Below are 27,389 nucleotides of genomic sequence, written 5' to 3'. Positions count from 1 at the left end.
GCCCTGGTTTGTCTGTTTTCTACATCATGATTCCGGGTAAGATTTTACATCAAGAAGAAGAGTGGTGATATAGTTAAAATGGCAGCAACTTTGGCGGCAAAAGAGAAGAAATGAGCCAAATGCTGACATCAATTGACAAAAGCTAATGAAGACAGAACTGATGCAATTACTTAAAGCAAAACTGAACACCACTTGATCAAAATCTGGAATCCAATCTGAAAAAAAAGAAATTGATTAGTAATAAGCCAAGGTTGTACCCATCACAATGGCGAAAGCCTGAGGTCGACTCCCTCCTCCTCCCACCTTCCATCTGAGACTAAGGACACTGAGAAGCTTTTGAAATGCATAGGCCCAACTGACCCTCTTACACTGTGTGGAGGACAGTATTAGTGTTTACCAACCTCTCCCTGCATTTGCAGAAGACCCTGTAGCTAGTTCTGGGCAATGAAATGTGAGTGGAAGGGATGCATATTATTCAGCGCTGAGGTGGGAAAAGCCCATGATTCTCTGGGCTTCCTCTTCCTTGCCATGGTATGAAGAAGGCCAAAAGCTTCAGATGGAGGCACCTACAAGATGATGATCCTCTGTCACACTGAGCCCCGATGGGCTGTGCAGGGCAGAGGACCCTGCCTACAGACAATGGCTGTGTACCATGAATGAGAAATAAAGCTTTGTGTCCTTAAACTACTGATGCCTTAGTTACAGCAGCGTAAGCGAATGTCCACTAGGAGGAAATGTGGAGGCTCCAGGAAAGTTTTTCAGTGTGGGAAATTCCTAGAGGCTGCCTGGAAGAGAGCAAAGCTAGAAGTGCCAAGTGAAGTTGGGGGCTAGGTGAGGAGGGAGAGGAAGTAAATAACAGCTAGCTGAGGAAGCTGTGTGAGTCAGTGGAAAAAACATGCACTTTGGAGTCAAACTGACCCCCCCAGGGCTCACATTTAGGTTTCACTTCTTATTTTCTCTTCGAGCAAGTAGACAGCCTCTCTTACTTTTCTCATTTATGAAGCATAATACCTACATTACATGACTGCTGAAAGATTAAATTATACATACATATACACACAAACGCACATGACTAGCATCTAGCACAGTATCTAACAGTTGGTAAGTAATCCATAAACCAGGATGCCCTTTCTGTCTGTCTGCTTCCCTCTAGTACCATTTCTAAGCTTGGTAGCTGCTAAGTTTTGATCTCACAGACTCTACAAGTGGGATTCCTTCAAGTTTAAAGTCCTCACTCCAAGGCCTGCATCCCACAGATCCCTGCTAGAGCTTTGAAACTACAAGGAAATACTGCCAAATCCTGTCTTTAATTGCTTTATTTGTAGTGCCCTTGGACTCTGAAGAGGGACTCTTGGCCATTGTAAATGAGTCTAAAGTCTGGGCGAGTCTGGCTCCCGTCTGTCTTCCCAGGTATCTGTAAAGGCATTCCCCTCTTCCTGCCTTCTCACTTGTCACTTATAGCAGCCTCCAGCCTGTTTGGTGCCTTCACTTGCATCCTGACCATCAAGAAATATTTTTAAAAGAAACTAAACTTATTAGAAACTGAAGGGAAAGCATCATATCCCAAAATATAAATATGAAAACAAAGAAATGCATGAGTTTACTGGATAGGAAGCTCTCACTGACACCCAGAGGCCTTGGAGGCTATAGCTGTCCACTGACACCCCTGCAAACATGCAGAGATTTCAAACGCAGAAACTACCTGATCCCAAAGTTGGTTTCTTGTTGAATTTTAGTGAAAAATCTTCCCTTGGTTCCACTCTGGTTGGGCTTGGGGACAGGGTGTTAATTGTATGTTACAAAATATCCTTGACTGGAGAGAATATGCAGAACAAAATATTATGTTTTTCAAAAGGAGGCATAAGACTGAGGGGGAAAAAGCTGAGAAATACTGTTCTAGCGACTTGGAAACCCAGGTTCTCAAAGGCAAGGCAGCAGAGAAAGAAGTGAGAGGAGAAAGCCCGAGTATAGTGAGGAAAAATCCCAGAGGGGCCGGGGCAGCCTTTCGTGAGTGTGAATATTTGAGTTTTCTTGGCTTGTTACCTCATTTACCCTGAACTGTTTAAAGATGGGCTTTCTGAGACATTTCATCCAGTCTGAATGTTTTAAGGGGAGCAAAGGTCATTTGATTTGAAAAAGCAGGGAGGGAGAGTTTTTAATGTGGGGAGCAGCAAACCCTTGGGGTCCAAGGGCCCCTTGGTATTGGTGGGGCAGTTCCGGGCCTCTGTTTCCCTTTCTTCCTCTTCGGTGTCTCCAGCCGAACCCCTCTACCGGTGAAAGCCCGGACAGTTCAGCATTTTGCAGAAACCAAGAACTGCTCTGGGTTCCTGTTTCATTCTGAGGCGGGCCCGAGGGCTCTCAGCCCATTTGCGGAGGTGAGATGATGGACACCCCTTGCGTCCAAGGGGCTTTGAGCTGGCTCAGGCTGGGATAGAGGGGAGCTCCGGTCCACCGAAGAGCCCTCTAAGAGCCCCGGCCCAATTCTTAAGCCCCAAACCTCCGCTGCACCAAAGGCTAATCAATGAAAAACCAAACCAAACCAAAACTCCAGAGACACACGCAGGGGAAATGTTCTGCATTCCTAAAGGGGTGCTCCGCCCCGCCTGGGCCCCCAGCAGTGCAACCCTGCGGCTTCCCTTGCTGCCGCACTGTTTTGTGAACTGTTTTGGGAACAGCGATGTCTGCTCGTCCCCACTTCCGGGCTTTCCCTTCCCCAGCTACCGCCTCGGCCTGGGGCGCCCCTGCGCCTGCCGAGGCTCGACCCCGCGCTTCTGCGTGCAGCTCCGGCTCCACTTTCACTTTCGGTCCCGGGGCGGCCAAGGCAGGCAGCAGCGGTGTGGGCCCCGAGCCCCAGGTACAGCGCTACCGTCCCCAGTGCGCCCCGCGGGGAGGGGGCTGCGTGGTTGGGGAAGGACGGGGCCCAGGCATCCCCCCTATGCTGGGGAGGCCTGGGGTCCAGGGCGCGGGGAGGAAGAGAACCAGGGGGCTGCGAAGTGGGGCTGGGGGGAGTCGTGGGGCTGGGGATCATGTCCGTGGGGAGGGCGGCGGGGTTGGCGCGGGCCCAGTCCTGCTCGCGTCCTTGTCCCTCTTTTCCACTGGGAGATGGACAAGGGCGCAGGGCTGGTGCGTCCGCTCCATGCGCTCCCCGGGCTGTGCCACTTCCCGGCCGGCAGGTGGGAGCCTCCTTCTGCGCTCCTCCTGGAGGCTGGGTTCCTGCCCGCCCCGTCCACCGGACTGCCGAGTAGGGCCAAGTGAACTGGTGGGTGGATTGTGGGGTTAGGCCGAGGAGGGCGCCTTGCAGATAATAGTCAGAGAAACGTACGTGGCTTTGGTTACTTGCAGGCGCGGGGGTGTTCTGGGAACAAGAGTTAAGTGTCCTCAAGATCAGTTCTCTCCCTTCGTCTCCTGTACTTGTTGCTAGTAGTTGTCTGTCCTCCCTTCTCTTTGGCTCAGCCTGGGTTTATCCAGTTAAAACACTACTGTTTGAGCAAATGAAAATTCCCCCTCTGGGTGTCTTACACGCCTGGTGGGCCTGCAAGTTAATTTCATGAGGAAGGAGACGTGCAGACACTTCCTTACCTTTTTCATGGAGGGTCTTTGTGAGGCCAGGTTCAGAAAGAAATGCTCTGTTTTCTACTGAATCCCCAGAGTGTTTGCTCTCAATTCGGGATGTGGTCGACAACTTAAAAAAAAAAAAACCCAAAACTTAAAAAAATTGGCCAGGGTTGTCTCTTTTTCCACGGAGTTGGAATTGTACTGATATGTAGCACATTTTCAGGTGGGCCTAAATAGATAAATTCTAATACGTTAGAAAATTGAACTGATTAAACATTTTTATTATTTACCAGCAGTGACAAGCTGTTATCAATGCTTGTTAATTTCATCGTTCAGACCATTTTGGAAGAAGGTCCATGACCTCTTGGTGATGGATTTCACATTCCATAGTGTCCCAATGAAGGGAAGTATGAGATAGCCCAGGACCAGTTGCCCCTGACTTCCTGTGTAAGTGGGAAAAGTCAGAATCACCAAAGGCAGTAAGGTTCCTAAAGTATCTTGAACTCTTTCTGGCTGTGAAGTAAAGTTAGGTACTCTGTTACTGCTGCACTTTTATCCACAACATTGTGAAAGAAGCTTTAGTAAGATCAGATGCCAAAGGAAGATACTTTTGAAAACTTTAAAGGGGTACAGTCAAGTACAGGAAATTCCTTTAAAACCCTTATCTGTGTGCCCTCAATCTGTGTATATTTAACTGCCTTCTTGATAAATCCCCCTGGATATCTCATAGACAGCACAAATTAAACATATTAAAAAATGAACCCTTCATTCCCTCTTCTCCCTTTTCAATCTCTTCCACCTCTGGCCTTCTCCATTTCAATAAAGGGCACCTGTGACTACCCAGAAGTTCACTGTAGAAATCTGAGCCATCCTGATACATCCTGTCCTTTCCCTCACTCCCTACTACTAATCCATCCTAAATATAGATGTTGAATCCATCCATCTCTCTGTCTCCACCCCGCCCCCCCCAATTCTTTCTGTTGACACCATCCGAGTATGAACCACTCTCTTATTTTGTCTACACTACTTTCTAAGTGGTCTCTTGGCCTTCACTCTTACTTCTTTCCAGTCTTCCACTCTCCACACAGCAACAAGGGTGATTTTCTTTAGGTGTGAACTGGATCCTAGCTAGATCTCCTAGCTCAAATCCCTGTGGTTTCTCATTGCCCTTAGGATAGGATCCAAATCCTTAAGAGGCCTAGAAGTGTGGTGGTCTGGCCCCTGCCCACCTCTCCAGGCGCATCTTCCTGCCACATGCCGGGCTTCAGCTTCACTGACTTTATAAATAACTAGCACTCTCTACTGCCCCTGAGCTTGCAAGTATGTGTGCTGTTCCCTCTGTTGGCAAAACTCTCCCTCTTTCCTCAGCTGACATGAATTTGTCCTTTAAATCTCAGCTAAACATCTCAGAGAGCCCCCAGTGTACATCAGTCCACCCTGTTACTCTCTTTCAGTATGTGTGTTGCTTTTTTCTTCATAGCTAAATCATGGTTGGTAACTATCTATGTTTGTATTTGTGTAAACTTGTTAAAAGTCACCCCACCCCCAGTATATGCTCTTTGAGGTCAGCGACCTGTGCTGTCTTGCACTGCCCCGCAAAACCCTCGCACATAATACACCCTCAATACATATCTGTGGAATGAGTAACTGAACATATTTTAACTTAATTTTCACAACAATCCTGTGAGAGAGGTGTTATCTCGTTTTACACACGAAGAAAATGGAACCAGGGTTCAACAACCTGCCCAAGGTCATAGTAGGTGTCAGAGCAAGAACTCAAAGCCAGATTTTCTTTTCTGACTGTAAACCTAATATATATATTGTGGATATAGCGATAATTACATATGTATGTATGAATTCCAACATTTATGCTGTCTATATCACGTGTTCCACTTTGGTTTCCTGGCCCTGCATCCTCTCTGAGACACAGCCATTATCTCTTTGGTTTCCTCCTCTCTTGGACCCAACACTGCAAGGCCTTTGCTGTGAGGTGCCACCGCCAACCCCTTCAGCAGCCCGTGGGCCTTGCTGTCAGCTCAGAACCAGTTGGAATTTTTAGATCTCTTCTTGGGCTGTTGGAGAACCCTTGAGGACTCCCAGAGCCCTTGCATGCCTGAACCTGCCACCTTCCCTGTGCTCTCTGCCATCTTGGGGCGCAGGCCACACCCACTAAGCTACTGTCATCAGAAGTTCCAAATGGAAGCACCACGCAAGTTCTTTTTACCTCTGGCCCCTCAACGTCAAGGGAGATCCATCATTCTGCCCTGGGATTCTGCCTGAGGAGGTAGGGGCAGGAACTCTTTACTATTTTGGTGTTTCAACTTTATTCTTCTCTTCCAAATCACTCCAGTCCTCCATGGCTGGAAGCATCCTTTAGTTGGTTCCTAGACAACAACAACAACAAAACCGAAGAAACACAAAAACAGAAACCCCTGTTCTTCCTGTTCACATTTCTTTTCTGTCTCATTTGGGTGGTGCCTTTTGAGCTGGGATTATGGTGTCTCCATTGTTGACTGTCTCTACGGTGCTTGCATCCCTTCTGTTTATTTAACCTGCAGATCTACTCCGTGGGGAAGCGAGAGGTCAGTACTTGTAGCTGTGTGCTTCGGAAGGGAGCAGAATGGAGAGTGAAGGGTGGGGATAGCACATCAGTCATTCCCCTGAAGTCGTGTTCCCCACATAGAGATCAAGGGATAAGACCATGGCTTGGCAAGGATTATCTAGGAGGTTCCTCAATCTCGCTCTTCAATAGAATTTCGGGGAAGTTTAAAAAAAATTATGATGCCCTGACCTAGGGATCCAGGCATCGGTCATTATTATTATTTTTTGTTTTGTTTTTTTTGCAGTACGCGGGCCTCTCACTGTTGTGGCCTCTCCCGTTGTGGAGCACAGGCTCCGGACGCACAGGCTCAGCGGCCACAGCTCACGGGCCCAGCCGTTCCGCGGCATGTGGGATCCTCCCGGACCGGGGCACGAACCCGTGTCCCCCGCATTGGCAGGTGAACTCTCAACCACTGCGCCACCAGGGAAGCCCCAGTCATTATTTTAAGAGCTTCCTAGATGACATTAATATGCAGCCAAAGTTGAGAACCACTAACATAGAGGAAGAATCCAGTGTACCACCATCATTTCAATAACCTGAGCTCACCTGACAGAAGCCGCTCCTGGCCAACTGCTATTAGAGAGGCAGCTTTGTCTAAGAGAGAGAAAAATGTATGCTTGGTTCTCTGGGCATGGATTGCCAACTCCCTCAAAATCCGCATTTCTTTTATGTCCCATGGCCTTAATGAAGTGCAAAATATGGTCTGCATCATGCCTCCTGGTGTGCTTTGAGTGTAACCTTAGAGTCACCCCCCTCCTTGCCTTGTGAATAATTATTCTCCAGCAAGTTCTCCTGGGGTTTGCTTCTGTCCACATGGATTGCCCGAACAGCCCTGTCCTTTCTCCTTTTGTGCTGTAGCTACTGCTCTGGCTTGCTCCACCTGCAGTGCCTCTGATGCCCTCCCTTCACTTCCAAATCCGACCCCTCCTTCCAGACCACTCCCAATGCTGCTCTTGCATAAAGGCATCTCAGCATCACTCTGCAGCCAAAGTCACTCTCTCCATTTGGAAATACCATTCCATTCTCCCTCAGCACTCTTTTCTTCTTCTTCCTTTTTTTTTGGCCACACTATGCGGCATGTGGGATCTTAGTTCCCTGACCAGGGATCAAACCCATGCTCCCTGCAGTGGACACGTGGAGTCTTAACCACTGGACTGCCAGGGAAGTCCCTATTATTATTTTTAAAGCACTCCACACTTTGTTGTGTTTTACTCTTCGTGTATATATGTTTTCTGCCCTTCCAGATTTTGAAGTCCTTGATTATGGGATTTGTGTCTTGTATCTTCTTATATCCCACACGGTACTCAGCACACAGCCTTGTAGGTAGCAGGCATGCAACACTTATTTGTTGGATAGAGTGTAAGAGAGAAACCAGGGGATTGTCACACACTATCATGAAAAGTCACTCTAAAGTCTTCCCTGGCTAAATAGATACTAAATCAGGTTTTGGCAGGACAGTTTGACAAAGATGCCAGTGTTATGAAGGCTTACTGTTACAAATACTTGCTTTTCCCCCCACACTTAGTACTGAGCATGTATGTTTCTTTCCTTTACTTCCTGTGTTTTAAGAACTCTCTGCGTTGTAAGCGTAGTGGGAAGCAAGGCCTGTCTCCCGTTGAGGAAGCTGTAAGCCCAGATTCTTGCTCTCTCCACCTCCCAGCCTGGTAGTGTGGACACCTCGCTTCTGCTGAAACAACAGAACGTTGCAGGGGCAGTGGAGACCTCACTCTACTGGTGGCCGCAGGGGTGTCTGAATCTAATCTCTAGGCAGTAGGGTGGCTCCTTCTAAGGTCCAGTGTGGGTCGGGGGTGGTCACCTGATCAAGTGTTTCTCTGATGTGGTTCTGGCCGCCCATTTTTGCCTGTTTTATGAGCCTGGTTTCCCAAGTGACCTGGCAACCCTGTGACCCATTTAGTGAGCTACTCAGGATCCTCAGCCAGAGCTTGTTCTTCCTTTCAACAGAGAACCCTGACTGGTAAGAGTTAATTTAAACTTTGAATGCCAGATGATGCTTTACAGTAGGTGTTAATGATTGTTGCTGACCATAAACGTCTTTCTTCTTATGAATCATTAACGCAGGGAAGGTAATTTTACTTTCAGGAAAAGACCTAGTACTTTTGAAAGTTTGTATCTGTATCTGTTCATTCTGGACGGATACATTCTGAAATTATGCTGTCTTGATAATATTTTAGTGACTCTTTTTTTTTTCTTTTACACATTTGTGCCATTAGGCAGTTCAAGCAAGATGATACCTCTGTCTGTCAAACGGCCCCTTGTGACTGTGTCCCTTCTGCTTTCATCACTGTTGATGCTCTTAACTGTGGCAACTCCATCCTGGTGTCAGAGCAGTGAAACAACACCTCCAAAGGCTAGTAACAGGGCACCATTTCCTTGGAATAAAATGCGACTTCCTGAGCACATCATCCCACTTCATTACGATCTCATGATTCACGCCAACCTCACCACTCTGACTTTCGGGGGAACCACGGAAATAGAAATCACAGCCAGCAAGCCCACCAGTACCATCATCCTGCATAGTCACCACCTGCAAATATCTAAGGCCGCCCTGAGGAAGGGAGCTGGTGAGAGGCAGTCTGAAGAGCCGCTGAGAGTCCTGGAATACCCGCCTCAGGAGCAAATCGCACTCCTGGCTCCTGAGCCCCTGGTGGTCGGGCTCCCGTACACCATTGTCATTGACTATGCTGGCAATCTTTCTGAGAGTTTCCATGGATTTTATAAAAGCACCTACAGAACCAAGGAAGGGGAAGTGAGGTATTTTTTCGTCTCTCTCTCTTTTATTTTAAAGGTTCAAGTGCTACCCACACGAAATTTATTACTTCAGGTGGATTGTCTTTTAAAATTCCCTTATTGTTGAATTCTTTCTTTGGTTTTGTTTTGCATCTCTTTTTAGATATAAAAATGGCTCATAGTTTTTTCCCTGTTTTGGGGGATCTCCTTTTTCATTCTGTTTTAACCAGTTTTCTTTCCTCCAGCTCTATCAGAGGGAATACCTATTTGTTTATTTAATTAGATTTCTGGCATATAATAAATATTTTAAATTCTCTTGGCCTATGTACTAGTTTCCAAGGGTTGCTTTAACAAAGCACGTAAACTGGGTGGCATAAAACGATAGAAGTTTTTTCTCTCACAGTTCTGGAGGCTGGAAGTCCAAAATCAGGGTGTCAGGAGGCCTATGCTCTAAGTCTCTGAGCCCCTCTTTGCCTCTTGCTAGCTTGTGGTGCCGTCAGTCTTTGACATTCCTTGGCTTTGCAGCTACATCAGTCCAGTCTCTGCCTGCCTGTCACATGGCCATTCTCCAAATTTCCCTCTTCTTATAAGGACACCGATTCTGTTGGATTAGGGCCCAACCTGATGGCCTCATCTGAACTTGATTACATCTGTAAAGACCCTATTTCTATATAAAGTTACACAGATATTAGGTAATAAGACTTTAATGTATCTTTTTAGGGGACACAATTCAACCCATACAGCCAATTAGAGGAAATATTAAGATTTTTGTCTCAGTTAAAACTTTTTTAGGGATCCTCTCCTGCCTTGCTTTAGTTGTGTTTTTTTTTGTTTGTTTGTTTGTTTTTGTTTTGCGGTACGCGGGCCTCTCACTGCTGTGGCCTCTCCCGTTGCAACGCAGCACAGGCTCCGGATGCGCAGACCCGGCGGCCATGGCCCACGGGCCCAGCCTCTCCGCGGCACGTGGGATCCTCCCGGACCGGGGCACAAACCCGCGTCCCCTGCATCGGCAGGCGGACTCCCAACCACTGCGCCACCAGGGAAGCCCTAGTTCTGTTTTTAATAAGATATTTTGGGAGATTTTATACTAAATTTAAAAATCAAATTTCATTTGTTAGTAGATTATACTAACTTACTTTCGGATTTCATATTATTTTTTTGAGGTAAAAAAAGTCAGATACTACCAAAAAGATTTTTTTCAAAAGTAAAATGTACCCTCATTATAGCCTCTAGAGATAACTACTGCTTCTATTCCAGGGGAATAACCTTTAGACTCTTTTCTGGATATGCGTACACATTATTTTATGTAAATGGAGCCATGCTATATTTTCTGTTTCACGAGGGAGTTTTTTAATATGTTGAGGAGATGTATTTTACACGGATGACTATCCCTATACGTCATTTTAACGACTTTATTAAAATATATGTTTGTGTGTTGGTTTATTTAACTAATCCCTGATGGATGGAAATTAGGTTGTTTCCAACTTTTTGGCCATCAGCAATAATTTGACAAGCATCTTCGTACATCATTTCTTCAGAATAAATGCCTAGAAGTAAAATTGCTAGGTCAAAGGGTCCATAAACTTTTGATATCCCTTGCCATATTCCTCACTAATACTGTGTATTGGCAATCCTCTTAAAGCCAAAACGCCAATGGATTTTTCCCTTTAATTTATTACATCGATCATTAAGGAAGCTGTGCAGCTTCGGATGTGTTTACTGACTATTTGTAGGTTCTTCTTTTGTGAGTTGCTGATTTATGACCTCTGCCTGCTATTCTACTTGGTTGCTGGGTATAATTCTTACATATTTTTTAAGAGCTCATTATCTGTTCAGGTTATTAACCTTTTGTCAAATACCTTTCAATCAATTTTCCCTGTTTTCTTTTGCTTGTCTTTTAGTTTATGATAGCTTTGGTCATATAAAAAATTTTTAATAGTGAGATTCATCAAGATTATGATAACTTTAGGAATTAAAAAATGATCACACACCTAACTGATAGTCCCTGGTGCTTCATGGTATATTTTTATTTCCCTTGTCGTAATTTTAGGATACTTGCATCAACACAGTTTGAACCGACTGCGGCCAGAATGGCCTTTCCCTGCTTTGATGAACCTGCTTTCAAAGCGAGTTTTTCAATCAAGATCAGAAGGGAACCAAGACACCTCGCCATCTCCAACATGCCACTGGTGAGTCTAAACTCCTGTGTGTCTACTCACAAGACAAGTCCATTGATTCACTGTGATTTGTATTACCTCACTGACAGTTAACATTCAGGTTGCCTGTTCTGTTTGTTTTATTGCCTACAGATAGCTAACTTTTCTATTTCATTTCCAACCTATGCTTTTGGTTCAAGTAACAATTTATTTATAGTCAAAGAAAAAAATTGTCCCTAAAAACATGCAAAATTTAGGTAAGAGTGACATTGCAGGTGCGGTGTTGATGGGAGGGAAACTTTATAGACAATTCAGGTCAGGTTAACTGAGAGTGCCCTTCACAAAGCACTTTCACTTTTATTTTCTCATATGCTCTTTTAAAAGGATTTTAAAGGGAATGCTTTGTTGAATAAGGCCATGTTTCTATGATATAGTCATTCTCTATAATTTCTATATACTATATTACTAATAATATTAGCTATGCAATTTGTAACTATGGCACAAAGTTGGTCAGATGGAAAAAGAAAAAAACAGTAATATTTTAAGATTATTATGGTAGTAAAGGTAAGTAATGATAGCTAGCTCAGTTCCCAGTTTCAAAGCAGATGTGGACAGTTTTCCCTCTGATTCTTATTTCTTTATTTTTATTATTTTTTCTTTTCCATTATGGTTTATTACAGGATATTGAATATAGTTTCCTGTGCTATACAATAGGACCTTGCTGTTTATCTCTTCTATATGTAATAGTTTGCATCTGCTAGTCCAAAACCCCTCTGATTTTTAAAAGTAGTGAGGAGAAGATGACCTCGCCAAATGAATAACATTACTTAGTAAGTGCCGTTATCCTATGATTCTGGTAGCACTGGGAAAACATAAGCTGAGCTGTCATTCTACACCCGATGCGTACCAACTCCAGAAGCACACACACCCTTTGATCAGAGAAGCTCACTGTGGGTGAGACTCAGGGTGGAATAGGCTTTGCCCAGAGTCCAGAAGGGTATCACGCCTCATCCCTGTGCTGATTCGGGAGGCATTAGCTTCACAGGAAGGGACTCACAGAGCCACAAGCCAACCTCTAGTACAGTATTTCTCAACCTTTAGAACTCTATATTGTTCGCTGAGTCCCTTAAGGATCCCTTAAAAGGGAGTCTGCCATTCCCTCCTAGAAGGCTGTATAAAAAGCAGACTTTTGTGAATCCTTACCAGCTAAGAACTTTTGTCTCTCTCCCCACCACATTTGTATATAGCAAGATAAGAAACAGTTCTGCCATTTTCCTAATATAAATTTGAGATAGAGAAAATCCTTTTTCAAATTATAGTTCCCTCCCCAAATATTATGGTATTGCTCCCTGGGATGGGAGTGAGTTCTCTAATTAGAGAATTACAGCTTAAGGAGAAAAAAGGAACAGGGGTGGTTTGGAAATGAGGGACAGACTGACCCACTAAACAAGATTGGTGGAGATTTTGTAGGCTTGCAGGGGGAAGGCAAGAGCCCCAAGGCTCCCCAAAGATGCTGGAATCTAAATCCATGGACGTCCGGGACCCACTTGTTGAGGATCAGAAAATCTAACGTAATCTTGCTCTTGAACAAGAAAGCTCTTCCCTTGGCAGAAATTTAACAGGGTGGCCTGCACTCAAGATGCAGACTTGGGGTTGAGGGGAAGAACAGTGGGGTCTCAAAGGATCTTTTTGGAGGCTAGAAAAGCAGATACACCTTTGGAACACTGAAGTGTTTGGGGCAGGAGTTAATCACATCTAAATTTCTATTCTCGACATTGTGCTAATAATGAAAACAATGTCAAGAATAGAAATTACTGTTAGGGGTAGGTTGAAGGCATTTTATAAAGAAAGGTAATTTCGGGTCCTTCAAGAGTAAACCTAGGTTGGCGATCAGAGTTAGGGTTTGAATGACCAAAGGGTGACCAGCAGGCACCATAGCTTGTGGCTGGTGGGTACTAAAAAGAAGGATGAGGTGGGGCTTCCATGGTGGTGCAGTGGGTAAGAATCCGCCTACCAGTGCAGGGGACACGGGTTCAAGCCCCGGTCTGGGAAGATCCCACATGCTGCGGAGCAACTAAGCCTGTGCACCACAACTACTGAGCCTGTGCTCTAGAGCCCGTGAGCCACAACTGCTGAAGCCCGCATGCCCCAGCTACTGAAGCCTGCACGCCTAGAGCCTGTGCTGTGCAACAAGAGAAGCCACGGCAATGAGAAGCCCGCGCACCGCAACGAAGAGTAGCCCCTGCTCGGCGCAACTAGAGAAAGTCCGTGCACAGCAACAAAGACCCAACGCAGCCATAAATAAATAAATAAATAAATAAATAAATAAATTTTTTAAAAAAAGGAGAAGAAGAAGGATAAGGGGGCAGAGAAATAGAGGTAGAAATAAGATTACAGGAACAATGCATGTGTTAACATGGAACTTCTCAGATTCGTTCTGGATGGTCTTCTCTCCAGGGTCCTGCCCAGTGCTTTCTGTTGGCTGAGGCATTAGACTTTCTTCTCTGGAAGCCGACATCTTAGACTGTACCTTTATCACCCCAACCCTACTCTGCCAGGCTGCTCCCTGACTGCATTGAAAAACTGATTCCAGTGAAGCAAATCAGAGTTTGGAGGAGGCTTTGCAGGGTCAGGCCCAGGCATGGGTTACTTTCAACTGTTTAGGAAAGTAGAAGCTCTTTTTAGGTGGTCCTCGGTGACCCCTATTAGACACTGCATTTCCAGATCATTCTCATACCTTGTATTTAAGTGAGCTACATCTTGGCAAAGCCAGCAATCTCAGTTTTGCTTTGTCTCACCCATGTTATCAATCCTCATGTGCCAAATATGAGTGAGTTTGTGATCATCTGGATTATTTAAAAGAAATTAAGTGGTGATGGTTGTATAACTGAATATAATAAAAACCACTGAATTGTATACTTTAAAATGGTGAACTTTATGGTGTGTGAATTATATCTCGATAAAGAAAGAAATGGAGTAGAATGGTTTGGCCTTAATGTCTAAATTATAATCAGATATCGGAAAGAGATATATATATATATTTTTTGCAATACACGGGCCTCTCACTGTTGTGGCCTCTCCCGTGGCGGAGCACAGGCTCCGGACGTGCAGGCTCAGCGGCCATGGCTCATGGGCCCAGCCGCTCCGCTGCATGTGGGGTCTTCCCAGACCGGGGCACGAACCTGTGTCCCCTGCATCGGCAGGCAGACTCTCAACCACTACGCCACCAGGGAAGCCCCGGAAAGAGATATTTCTAAATAATTATACGAATGTCATGTCATATACTTTCAGTATGTCTGAGAGTTAGGAAATTTCTCTTTATAAAATGTTTTCAATGTCTTGGGTAATTGTATTTGATGATTTCAGTTATTCTGATTTTAGGTTAAATCTGTGACTGTTGCTGAAGGACTCGTAGAAGACCATTTTGATGTGACCGTGAAGATGAGCACCTACCTGGTGGCCTTCATTGTTTCAGATTTTAAGTCTGTCAGCAAGATGACCAAAAGTGGCATCAAGGTGAACCTGCGATTGTCACGTAGGGTGACCAGCTTGTCCTGGCCTGCCTGGGACTGTCTTGGTTTTAAAACTGGAAGTCCTGCATCCTAGGAATCCCCTCAGTCTTGGGCAAACCAGTTGGTTGGTCATCCCGTTGTCTCAGATACTCATATTTACAGTGGGGTTCTAATAGCAAAAACATGTGGTGAGGCCTGGCCTGGCCTGGCCTGGCCTGGGTCATGGTCCTGGCTCCACCACTAACTGACTTTCTGCTCCCTTTTGCCCTGCTCCCCTTGGAAGTTAGCTTATACTTTTTTAAAATGTGTAAGTTGGACTAGATCCTGCAATGGTTTCTAAGGTTGCTCCTGTGTATAACTTCATGCAGTTTGGAAGTGAATGTCACGGACTACCTGAGCGGGAGTTTCTAACCATGGGAAGGAAGTAAGATAGAGCAGTCTGCTTGGAGTATTAAATGGCTCTGAGGAGAGCATTTGGGCCAGGGAATACTGGAGTACTAGAGAAAAAGATCTTGTTTCAAAGAGCACTTGCCACTTGGGTGGGTACTATTGTGTAGTGAACAACCTGCTCAACTGTACGCTGTGGCTCTGAATGCAAATAAGATTTTTGGAGAGGAGGGACGGGATACTTTATTTGAAGTTACCTCATTTATTTAAATAGGGATACATTTTCTATCAGGTTTCCCACCTTGGGCAGGCTTGGGACTTTGTCTCCTATCCCCTGAGTTCTTTAATGCCATGAAAACCCAAACTCAAGTCCGTCTGTACTAGGCCAGTGTCCTCAGGGCAAAAGCTGGCTGCAGTGCTCTGCTGACTTCTCAGGGTTCTACTGTCCCTTCATTTTTGGCAACTAAGTCGGCTTTACTTTTTCACTATCTCATGTAAACATTTAAAAAGACATGTTTGTATTTGTTATCCAGCGTTTGTTGTAGTTTTCAGAAGGGGGGGTTGATCAGGAACAGTCAGCATTAATATAAGAAATAGAACTTCCAATTGTCTTTCTTAATATTGGCAACCATATCCCACAATATGAAGCTGTTAATGTCAGTCTTCTAGAGAAGCCACTGTGGCATTTGGATAACTTCCGTGTACCTTTCTCCTCAGGTTTCCGTGTATGCTGTTCCAGACAAGATAAATCAGGCAGGTTATGCACTGGATGCCGCGGTGACTCTTCTAGAATTTTATGAGGATTATTTCAGCATTCCATATCCCTTATCCAAACAAGGTATAGATTTGGCACAGGCGTTACAAAGTGTGGCATTTACTGACCCCAGCAGTAGATTATATCCTCCTAATTGGCATCTCCCCCCTCAGCTTGGCAGGCCCTCAAGTCATTAAAACCTGACAGATTCCTGAGGCACATGTCATGGAGATAATTTTGCCTTCTGACTTTAAATTAATTTTTTAAAAATAAATTTATTTATTTATTTTTGGCTGTGTTGGGTCTTCGTTGCTATGTGCAGGCTTTCTCTAGTTGCAGTGAGCGGGGGCTACTCCTCATTATGGTGCGCAGGCTTCTCATTGCGGTGGCTTCTCGTTGCAGAGCACGGGCTCTAGGTGTGCGGGCTTCAGTAGTTGTGGCTCGCGGGCTTCAGTAGCTGTGGCTCGCGGGCTCTAGAGCGCAGGCTCAGTAGTTGTGGTGCATGGGCTTAGTTGCTCCACGGCACGTGGGATCTTCCCAGACCAGGGCTTGAACCCGTGTCCCCTGCATTGGCAGGTGGATTCTTAACCACTGTGCCACCAGGGAAGTCCTTGCCTTCTGACTTTAAAGACAAGCACAACTATATTATTGGGCAGATAGCAAAGGACAGAGGCTGTATTTTTTTCATGATTGGCACACATTTGGTAGGAACATAGAGTACTCAATGAATTTTTCGAATGAATTCATTGATAGAGCATGAGAAAATCTGCATTTTCTTTCTTACATGAGCCCTTAAAACTACTGTGTGTTTTGAGTTTTTAGGTGTATGGGAGTCTTGGGCATCCAAGGTCGAGTGGATTATTGAGACAATTGTTAAAATTGTCTAGTCCCCAAGCACCTTGTCAGAGAATTAGAAATGGAGTCAGGAGGTCTGAAACCCAAGACCGACTTTGTCTTGCAGCAGCAAAGTAACTCTGTATGAGTCACTGAGTCCTTTTTCTTTATTGTGAAAGGTTCTTCAGTCTAGAATAATCCATGATTCTGCGTGAGCCACGTAGTTTTTCTTTGATCCCTACGCCCATCCACTCTGAAAGTTGGTGTGTTTGGGCAACATGTAGCTTGAGATTGGTAAGATGTTTTTGTTTCCTTCCCAAGATCTTGCTGCTATTCCTGACTTTCAGTCTGGTGCTATGGAAAACTGGGGACTGACAACATACAGGGAATCTTCTCTACTGTTTGATGCTGAAAAGTCTTCTGCATCAAGTAAGCTTGGCATCACGATGACTGTGTCCCATGAACTCGCCCACCAGGTATATAAGCTCAATCACACTTTCAAAAAAATGTTAACTATATCTATATTGCTTTTTTGGGACATAGGCTATTCATACTGTTGTATGAATTCTACCAATTCATTTTTACTATGTCTTTTTTCCCAGAAGAAGAAATGATTTCTTTAAAGCATTAGGTACCATGTTTTATAATACCCATTGCGAAGTTTTTCTTTTTACTTTGAAAAAATATTAGCTTTATAAATATGTTAACATTCATATACTGACCTTACACATATAAAATATATTTCCTTCTGAATGTCTGACGTTTATGGCCACGTAGATAATCTAGTTTCCATAGAAATCTGTGAATAACCTGAGTAATGTTTTCCTTTCAGTGGTTTGGGAACCTCGTCACTATGGAATGGTGGAATGATCTTTGGCTAAATGAGGGATTTGCCAAGTTTATGGAGTTCGTGTCTGTCAGTGTGACTCATCCAGAACTGAAAGTTGTAAGTTGTATTTACTTACTTTTTTTTTACATTTTAGATCAATCTGTTGTGTTGTTTAATGTTGCTGGAAAATACTTACTGATGTTAGATCATGGAATTCATAGAAAGATTGATAACTTCCCTGGGAGTTTAAATATGAATCAGGTTTCCAAAATGCTAGTGAACTTTAAAGATACATTGCAAAGGTTTATTTCCAAACTCAATTGCTTATTTCCAAATCTATGATTGTTATGAAGTTAGTATTAAATTTTGTCCTCCCTTAATATCAAAGAAATAGAAATAGTGACAACCTGTCTGTTCCATATCACTTCCCCAACCTTCGGGTTGCTCACTGAAGAAGTATTAGGTACAGATTGCTATTTCAATAGGGTCCTGGTTGCCAGATGAAATGAGTTATGTTTAAGATCATTGTACATTTGATTGTATAAGAACCTAGACTCATGGGTCACAGACTTAATGCTTTGGAACCTCTACGTGTTGACTTTAAAAATCATGTGTTTAACTTGTGAAAATCAAATGCAGTAAAATTAAAAAGAAACTTTATGTAAAAGCAATCCTTTATCATATTATAATTTTCATTTGGACATATTCGTATCCCATTTTCATCTTCCAATACACATAACTTTTATGTAGTTATAATTATAATGTACATATAATTATTACACTAGAGTGGATCATAAATATTTTCCTGTTTCCACATAGTCTTTAATAATAAAAATGATTACGTATGGATATTATTCTATTGGATAATATGCCCTAATCAGGTTATAGTTGGGATTTGTTTTTCATTACTTTTTCTTTCACTACATGGTTTTAAAGCTAAATTTCTTTGCTTTAAAATAGTATAGATGATGATTGGAGATACTTAAATCACTATACATTTTAGTTTCTGATTTTGGCACTGTTGGACTGTAGGCATAATGTTTTTCTTTTTAATAGGAAATTTTCTTTATTCTAAGGTGATAAGTATTTAAACAAAAATTTCAGTGTTGATCTAAGATCACTGTTTCTTGGCTGTTCTTTAGAAGATAGTAATTCTATTTAATTTTGTAAATTCTATAAATATGGAAAAGGTTAGATTAGAAATTGAGAGTGTAAACCTATTATCCCAGGTCAGACCATCCTCATTTCGTATTTTTTTCAAGTAAATGTAAATCATTGGTGATGTTGTCTTTTTTTGTGTCTCAATAGGAAGATTATTTCTTTGATAAGTGTTTTAATGCTATGGAGGTAGATGCATTAAACTCCTCACACCCTGTGTCCACACCTGTGGAGAATCCTGCTCAGATTCGGGAGCTATTTGATGAAGTTTCTTATGAAAAGGTAAAAATGGATTATAAGGGTACAGTTTGGACCCTACACTTAAAAATGTGGGGTGGAGAGGTTATAGATAGTGTTTTGGGGTGACTTTCCCTTCATAAGGACTAGCCCAGATTGAATTCCTTCTCTTCTCACCCGTGCTGCCCAGAGTTAACTCTTTTAGGCCTAACTTGAAGTTTAGCTTAAAATCCTAAAGATTATATTGTGGTCAGTTTGTTTACTCTCTTAAGTTGAATATTCATGGCCTACAGAAGCTTTTTATTTATCCTTCAATAAATAGGTCTTGATCGAGCATCAACTGTGTACCAGGCAAAAGCCTCTGCCCTTGTATAGCTTTTGGTGCCTTCAGAAACAGTTGTCCTGCACAATGTGTTTAATAAAAGAATTGGAAATTGTTGCCAACATATAATAATTGGGAGATTTTAAATAAAAATCCAGATTTTTGGCTTCGATTGGAGGGAAAAAGGATTCTGGTCATACCAGGCCTATATTTCCCTTAGCAGCATAGACTGGAGCTAAGTCATGGCTCCTTTATGAGATCAGAGTTCTGCTTTTCCACTTTCCCTTCCATTCCCAACCGTTTCTGTTATCCTCACCAAGGCAGAGAATGTGTCATTTATCATTATGCTTGGCAGAGAATGTGTCATTTATCATTATGCTTGGCTGTTTTATGTGTAGCAAATGGAAAAGTATATCTTGTTTGCATGTTTCCACCAATAGTGCAGAGGAGATAAAAGCAGACATAAAACAGACATATAAACACACACATAGATCAATGGAACAGAATAGAGCCCAGAAATCAACCCATGCATATATGGTTAATTTATGACAAAGGACCTGAGAATATACAATGGGGAATGGAGAGTCTCTTAAAAAAATGATCATTTAGTTCTCCCAACACCACATGTAAAATAATGAAACTGTACCACTATCTTACACCATTCACGAAAACTAACTTGAAATGGTTTAAAGACTTAAATGTTAAGACTGTAAACCATAATACTCATAAAAACTGAGAGAAAAAGCTTCTTGACATGGGTCTTAGCAGTGATTTTTATGGTATATGACACCAAAAGTATAAGAGCATAAGCAACAAAAGCAAAAACCAAGTGGGACTGCATCAAATTAAAAGCTGTCTGCACAGAAAAACAACAAAATGAAAAGGCAGCCTACTGGATGGGAGAAAATACTTGCAAACCATATGTCTGACAAGGGTAATATCCAAAATATATAAAGAACTCATACAACTCAATGACTAAAGAAAACAATCTGATTTTAAAAGGAGCAGAGGAACTGAATAGAAACTTTTCCAAAGACAAACAGATGGCCAATAGGTACATGATAAGGTGCTCAACATCACTAATCATTGGGGAAATGCAAATCAAAACACAATGAGAGGGCTTCCCTGGCGGTGCAGTGGTTGAGAGTCCGCCTGCCGATGCAGGGGACACGGGTTCGTGACCCGGTCCGGGAAGATCCCACATGCTGTGGAGCGGCTGGGCCCGTGAGCCATGGCCGCTGAGCCTGCGCGTCCGGAGCCTCTGCTCCGCAGCGGGAGAGGCCACAACGGTGAGAGGCCCGCGTACCGCAAAAAAAAAAACAAACAAAACAAAAAACACAATGAGACATCACCTCACGCTGGTCAGAATGGCTCATCTCATAAAGACAAATAGCAAGTGTTGGCAAGGGTGTGGAGAAAAGGGAACCCTCGTGCACTGTGGTGGGAATGTAAATTGGTCCAGCCACTGTGGAAAACAAAATATTAAAAAATAAAGCTATCATATCCAGCAATTCTACTTTTGGGTATTTATTCAAAGAAAACAAAAAACACTAGCTTAAAGAGTTATGTGCACTCCCACGTTCCAGGCAGTGTTATTTACAACAGCCAAGATAATTGTTTCCGTAAGTGACCATTCCACAGTGCAATATTCAGCCATAAAAAAGGAAATCTTGGCACTTGTGACAACATGGATGGATCTTGAGGGCATTATGCTAAGTGAAATAAGTCAGAAAGACAAATCCTGTATGATCTCACTTATATGTTAAGTGTAAAAACAAACACACAAAAAATGAGCTCAATAGATTGGTGGTTGCCAGGGGCGAGGGGCGGCGGTAGGTGAAATGGATGAAGGAGGTCAAAAGGTACAAATTTCCAGGTTATAAAATATATTATAGGGATATAATGTACAGCATGGCAACTATAGTTAATAATATTGTATTGTGTATTCAGAAGTTGCTAAAAGTAGATCTTAAAAGTCCTCCTCACAAGAAAAAAATTTGTGACTGTGTAATGATGGATGTTAGCAAGGTGTATTGTGGTGATCATTTTGCGCTATACACAAGTATTGGTTCATGTTGTACACCTGAAACTAATGTTATATGTCAGTTATACCTCAAAAAAAACACCAGTCCTGTTGGCAGGAATATGCACACCATGTAGACATTCAGGGACCTGGGCTTTGCCTATCTAGTGACTCTATGATCCCCTAGAACCAGAGAGAGACTACCTCTGCCTAGGGGGGACCTAAGAAATTTTCCCGGAAAAGAAGATTTTGAGTTATGTCTTAAAGATGAATTGGGCTGTGCAGTGGAGGCTAACACAACATTGTAAAGCAACCATACTCCAATAAAAATTAATTAAGAAAAATGATGAAATGGGGCTTTTCAGGAAGTAAAGAATGTAGAAAGGGCTTTCTTGGAAGAGGGAATCATGATTTCTTAGGAAAAGAAGACTTGAAAGAGGGTGGTTGTTGAGAGAGAGGGATGGAAGAAGGAAAGAAGAGTCCTTGGTGGTTAGTTGTATGCAAAGTTCAGGGGGAAACAAAGAACGTAAAAGAACATGTTTTTATCCTTGGACTACTTCCCTCGTTTGTCACCTGTCTGACCACTGGAGGCATTTGAGTTTGTGACCCATGATCTACAAGAATGGGAGTGAAAGGGAGAAGAGCTCTTATCAGGAGAATGCAGAGTATTTAGGAATTCTCTTGCTCCCTTTCTCATTGTTACTCTTGCCCTGCCAGTTCTCTTTGCTCAAGCCTGCCTGGGCTCCAAGATTCCTCACCGGTTACTCACCTTTGCTTCTACCCCTCCCCACTCCCACCCCAGAGCGGCAGTAGGAGAGCCATGTGGTGGTTCAAGTTCAGTTTTAGTCTGTACGTTGTCCACTCACCTGTGAATAATGGAAGGTCGCAGATGTTGGGGAGGCTTGGTTAGTGATAGAAAACGGTTCCAGTGGACTAAAAGCATAAACAGTCATGTTGATCCCCTGCCTCAACAGGTCCAGGTTTAACCCACTTTCTCTAATTGTTCCATGAATTGCTAGACACTAAAAAGGTTACTGTATCTGCATTTTAAAGAATGACTCCAAAATAGTGTGAGGGTAGATTAGATGGAGGCAGACTACAGCTAACAGTTATTTACGTTGTCTTTTCAGGGGGCTTGTGTTCTGAATATGCTGAGGGATTATCTTGGTGCCGATGCATTTAAAAGTGGTATTGTAAAGTATCTGCAAAAGTATAGCTATAAAAACACAAAAAACGAGGACCTTTGGAATAGTATGGCAAGTGTGAGTATGTTTTTGTGTATCTCTGTGTTTGGGACTGACAGGCCTATTATCTTGTTTTGTTTTTGCTCTGCACCACATTAATCCCTCTGAGAAGAATCGTGAGTGTGTTTTACAGAACTGAGTGATGTGTTTATTTTTGGTTTTTAGATTTGCCCTACGGATGGCACGCAACAAATGGATGGATTTTGTTCTAGAGGTGAACATTCATCTTCATCTTCAGTAAGTTTTTACATCTGTACATGTTCCCCCGAAGCACATTCTTTGACTCCGTTTTGTTTGAAGGATAGATAGCTCTGTGCTGAACTTTCCGAGGTCCTTGATGACATCAGTGTCTCTATAGATAAGGCTGCGTTTAAACTATACCAGACTGACAGACTTCCACGATTTTTCTTAAATCTATCTACGCAAGGGAGTTGTCCAACCTTCTCTGGTACCACATCTCACTGATACTAATTTCTTCAGCTTCACTCTCTGTAAAGCAGTGGATTTATGACATGTTTCTGTGGTAGGTCAGGACTGTATCCATCAGGCCATGTCGATCGTTTCCATAGCTCTTCATTTGTGAAAAAACATATGATGGCAGGGAGCATTCTTGAGCGCTTACTATGTGTCAGGCACGTTTGAGGCACTTACGTGTATTATCTGCTTTACTCTTCACAACACGCCTATGAGCGAGTACTGTTATCCCTATTTTTACAGATGGGAATAGGAAATCCAAAGGCATATGATTAGTAAATTGTAGAGTGGGGATTTGAATTTAGATCTAACTCATGTCTTTAACTGCTAAACTATAAAGAATTCATAACACCTGAATCACAAAACAGTCTGAGTCTCCGTTTATCTGGCCTTGTGGAGTATTTTCATGGGTAGCTGAGGGTGAGTCTGGAGATCCAACAGGATTTTATCCACCAGATTTTTCTTTTCTTGGCTTTTTTGCTTTTAGAGACAGCTTTATTCAGTAGTTACTAGATGTGTCCTGTAGTACGTTTTATCCTTTTATTAGCTCTTAAATATTTTTTGAAAACTTTTAGTATCAAAGAATAGATCCTTGTTTGAGTTCACAGCCATCTGTTAAGTGTGAGCCATGTCGGTGTTATCGCTTGGGAAGTACAGGCTCTTGATGGGACATGTTTTCCCCACCTTGCTTGTCTGAGAGCCAGCATCGTTATGTAGGTGTTGAACGCGTGGCCACTTTCTGTCCCTTCTCCCCCTGCATTCATTCACACTCCTGCTTTGTGCCTGGTGCCAAGCTAAGGTCTGCCCAGGAGAACCAGGTGTGGTACCTGTTCTCAAGACATCTATGTGTACAGGAAGAGAATGAAAAGTAAACAGTCAGTGCTTTAATGGGCATGCAGTGGCTGGAGACAGCGGGGGAAGGGAGCAGGGGAAGGGACGCAGAAGAGCTTCACTGGTTGCAGCGCTGTGAGCACAAGCTTGGGTTCTTTCTTTTCCTAGAGTTGGGTCCAAGTGGGTCACGCATCTGCCTTTTTCTTATAAACCAGCACTGGCGACAGGAAGGCCTTGATGTGAAAACCATGATGAACACCTGGACGCTTCAGAAGGGCTTTCCCCTGATAACCATCACCGTGAGAGGGAGGAATGTACACATGAAGCAAGAGCACTATGTGAAAGGCCCGGATGCCGCCGCAGAAACTGGGTAACGTTCACAGAGAGAAACTCATTTTGTTGCCTAGGTAACATCTGTCTTGTAGGGTGAACCCTTATTTTTGAAGTAGTGCCCTTAACTTTGTTGCTAAAATATTTTAATCAAATCTGTATATCCTAGGAATTTGACTTATCCACCACCATCTATTCAAAAGGATGAAGATGATGTATAATTATTTTAACATTCTCATGGTTTGTAGTTACATATGATGGTAATTTCCAGTTACTGGCTTGAAATCAACTCCAGTAGAAGCATTTGCCACTTAGTTACATTTGGGCATTTGGGTTGGAGCTGAGGACATAAACATTTAGGTGATTTCTGGGAAATACAAGAGACTCCATTCTCTTCTTTGGAAGTCTCGAGTTAGATCCCAGAACCTGTTTGTCAGCTTAACACTACAGAGGACATCACTGGAAATGAGACACTGCAACTGGACTGACCCTGGATGGACACTATTTACAAAACTTTTTATTTTGAAATAATTTCAGACCTATGGAGAAAATATAAGGAGAGAGCAAAGAACTCCATATATTCTTTGCGCAGATATGTGTTAACTCTTTACCACATTTGTTTTCTCTCTCTCCATATAACCTAAAATATCAAACAGTTCCACAAAATATGATCTTTATTTCTTTCTATATATATATGGCATATATATATTTTTTAAATGTTTGAGGGTAAGTTGGAGACATGATTTCCTCTTTACCCTGAAATACTTCAGTGTCGTATTTCCTAAAAAACAAGAGAATTCATTTATGTAACCACGGTACCTTTATCAAAATTATGAAGTGAACTTGATAAATACTATTATCAAATGTATCAACCTTATTCAACTTTCCTCAGTGGTCCTAATAATATCTTTATAGCAAAAGAAAGAAACCTGGTTCAGGATTTTACATAGGATCACATTGTATTACTGTTCACATCTCTTCAGTTCTTTTTTTCTGAAACAGTTCCTCAGTCTGTCTTTCTTGACCTTGATATTTTTGAAGAGTACAGGCTAGCTATTTTAGAGGATGTCCTTTAATTTGGGTCTTCTGCTGTTTCTTCACGATCAGATTCAGCTTATGCATCCTTGGCAGGAATTCCACAGAAGCGATGCTGTGTTCTTCTGAGTATATGATTTAGAAGGCACATGCTATCAATTTCTGCCATTACTAGTGGTCACATTTTTAAAGTTAGGCACCCTGAGATCCCTTGAGGCAATCACTGCGCAGGCTGTCAGGGCTCACTTGAGCCCAAATTCCTAGCTCTATTCAAGGAGTCCAAGAAGAATGAATAGTGCCCCAGCTGGCCACTCCTACAAAGCTGGAAAATGGGCTGGGGATGTTTTGAGCTCTTTACAGTAGCAGTTTTGGGTACCATCCTTCTTTAAATGAGCCAGTGCCCGGAGCGTGGTAGGAGATTTAAGAACTGCTTGTTGCAGTGAATCAGCAAATGAACAAATCCATCCTCCTTTCTTGTAGGTACCTGTGGCATGTCCCATTGACATTCATTACCAGCAACTCAGACTCAGTCCAGCGATTTTTGCTGAAGACAAGAACAGGTAATTTATTGTGGAACTAACTAGCTTTCTTCAAGAAGGAACTATGGAAATGTGTAGGACTTAGATAATAAGTTTTCTTTGCTATTTATCTTGGTTAAAACAAAAAGCCTTTATCTTAAGCAGATCTGTGACCCAATTTCTAGTGAAGAATATAGGTTTGAAAATACTGTCTGGTTGCCAAAAAGGAAGGACAGTATCTTGCCAGATAGGGATTAAAACAGTTGAGTTATGTAATGCTGAGGAGAAGAGATACTTGGGAAAATTTCCCCTTACTTTAACATTGCTGGGTTATATCATACATATGGCCTGAAACATGGCATTCTTCTCATAGGTCTATAAATCTCACAAAATTAGTGTCTGAAACTAGTATTGGCTTTTGTCTATTGGGATGCCGTTTTCTGGTTTCTAAAAGGAATGTGTTCAATATGAAACTCATTTCAGTATTAAAATTGTTCAGTATTAAACTCGCCTTTAATTTCCTTGTCCAGTCTCTGATCAGAAAAGCTTTCTCCAGGCAAGAGAGAAAATGGAGCTATGATTTATTTTATTTGCTCTAGATGTGCTCATCCTCCCAGAAGAGGTGGAATGGATCAAATTTAATGTTGGAATGAATGGCTATTACATAGTGCATTATGAGGATGATGGATGGGATTCTTTGACTGGCCTTTTAAAAGGAACACACACAGCCATCAGCAGTAGTGATCGGGCCAGTCTCATTAACAATGCTTTTCAGCTTGTCAGGTAATACAAGCTCTTCACAGTCTTGGTTTGTTTCTGAAAGCTGCTGTTGTCATTCAAATCCTTGATTTCTAAAGATGAAAGTGATTGCTAATAAGTTGAAGGGTGTTTTCTCCTAAGTTCTTCTAACAGTTCAAGGTTGCTTTTAGTCTTAGGATTAACCTCTTATCTGCGTCCGCTGAGTAAGGCAAAAGTAAGGAATCTGTATTTTAATCTTTATCATTAATGACTCGGATCAGACTGAGACAAAAGTGTAGAAAACCAGGAGACCAACATCCTGGAGAAACCCCTTGCCTGGTCCCTAAAGCCTAGTCCTGCGGCTTTTTCTGGCCCTGCTGTAACAGATCAGGTTTCTCCCCGCTGGGTCTCTGACAATCCTGAAGGCTTCTTAGAAGACCAAGTGGCCCAGGCCCAAGTTGTGGGCATTACATCTCTCAGACTAAAGGAGAGATCTCCACACGCCCCACTCCCACCCCACCCAAACTGGATAGCTGAACTGCATAGCATCTTTATGGCTCATAAAATGTGGCCCAACCAGATGACCTTTGAGTGGGTGAGGATAGTGTTCACTCTTTTTTTTTGCCCCATAACATTGGCTTTTCAGGAAATGTTCCCCAAGCCTAAAACTCAACCTTCTTCAATATTTAGGTAGAACTGAAGTCTAAGGGGAATCACCCAAGTGGGAGGGAATACTGTAATTCTCAGCCCCACGTGTCTCTGCTCTAAATGTTGTGGACTTCCTTTCCTGGGCCTCTTGAGGTGACAGAAAGCAGTGGGGAATAAAGATAGGGGTTGATTATCTAGCCGTTTCTGCCCTGCCTAAATATTCCCTTCCATAGCGCATTACTGATGACATCCTAGGGGATTTTGTGTTTATTTACATGAGCGTGCACCCTACCACTAAGATGTTTAACACCAACCCTCTGTAATGAAGAATTGATATCTATATTCAGTTTCTTTTTGAAATGGAGACGAGGATGTGTTGACTCCAGGGACTCATACTTGTGACTGAGTGGCAGTCTCAGGTGAGGCTTCCTGAAGGATCTTTGATCAAATTTTC

At 42.8% G+C, this 27,389-nt stretch overlaps 1 protein-coding gene across 3 annotated transcripts in view; it reads left to right on the top strand.

The window, feature by feature from the left end:
• The first annotated feature begins 2,562 nt into the window (after positions 1-2,562).
• ERAP1 (endoplasmic reticulum aminopeptidase 1) overlaps positions 2,563-27,389 on the top strand; it is a 33,453-nt gene continuing 8,626 nt past the window's right edge. For 2 of the 3 annotated variants that reach the window (XM_079917661.1, XM_079917660.1), the window contains exons 1-14: positions 2,563-2,854; positions 6,402-6,554; positions 8,389-8,929; positions 10,956-11,094; positions 14,443-14,577; positions 15,678-15,798; positions 16,870-17,024; positions 17,381-17,494; positions 18,686-18,817; positions 22,248-22,379; positions 22,527-22,598; positions 23,882-24,036; positions 25,512-25,591; positions 26,149-26,332. In XM_079917661.1, the coding sequence (XP_079773787.1) occupies positions 2,569-2,854; positions 6,402-6,554; positions 8,389-8,929; positions 10,956-11,094; positions 14,443-14,577; positions 15,678-15,798; positions 16,870-17,024; positions 17,381-17,494; positions 18,686-18,817; positions 22,248-22,379; positions 22,527-22,598; positions 23,882-24,036; positions 25,512-25,591; positions 26,149-26,332 (2,399 nt within the window). In that variant the 5' untranslated portion in view covers positions 2,563-2,568. Of the gene's footprint in view, positions 2,855-5,641; positions 5,840-6,401; positions 6,555-8,388; positions 8,930-10,955; positions 11,095-14,442; positions 14,578-15,677; positions 15,799-16,869; positions 17,025-17,380; positions 17,495-18,685; positions 18,818-22,247; positions 22,380-22,526; positions 22,599-23,881; positions 24,037-25,511; positions 25,592-26,148; positions 26,333-27,389 lie in introns of those variants that run through there. The other variant, XM_079917662.1, reaches the window with a different exon arrangement.

Source organism: Stenella coeruleoalba (assembly GCF_951394435.1).
Source record: "Stenella coeruleoalba genome assembly, chromosome: 3".
Taxonomy (NCBI): Eukaryota; Metazoa; Chordata; class Mammalia; order Artiodactyla; family Delphinidae; genus Stenella; species Stenella coeruleoalba.
The sequence above is the reverse complement of the archived record's forward strand: the minus strand, read 5'-3'. Positions and strand labels throughout refer to the sequence as shown.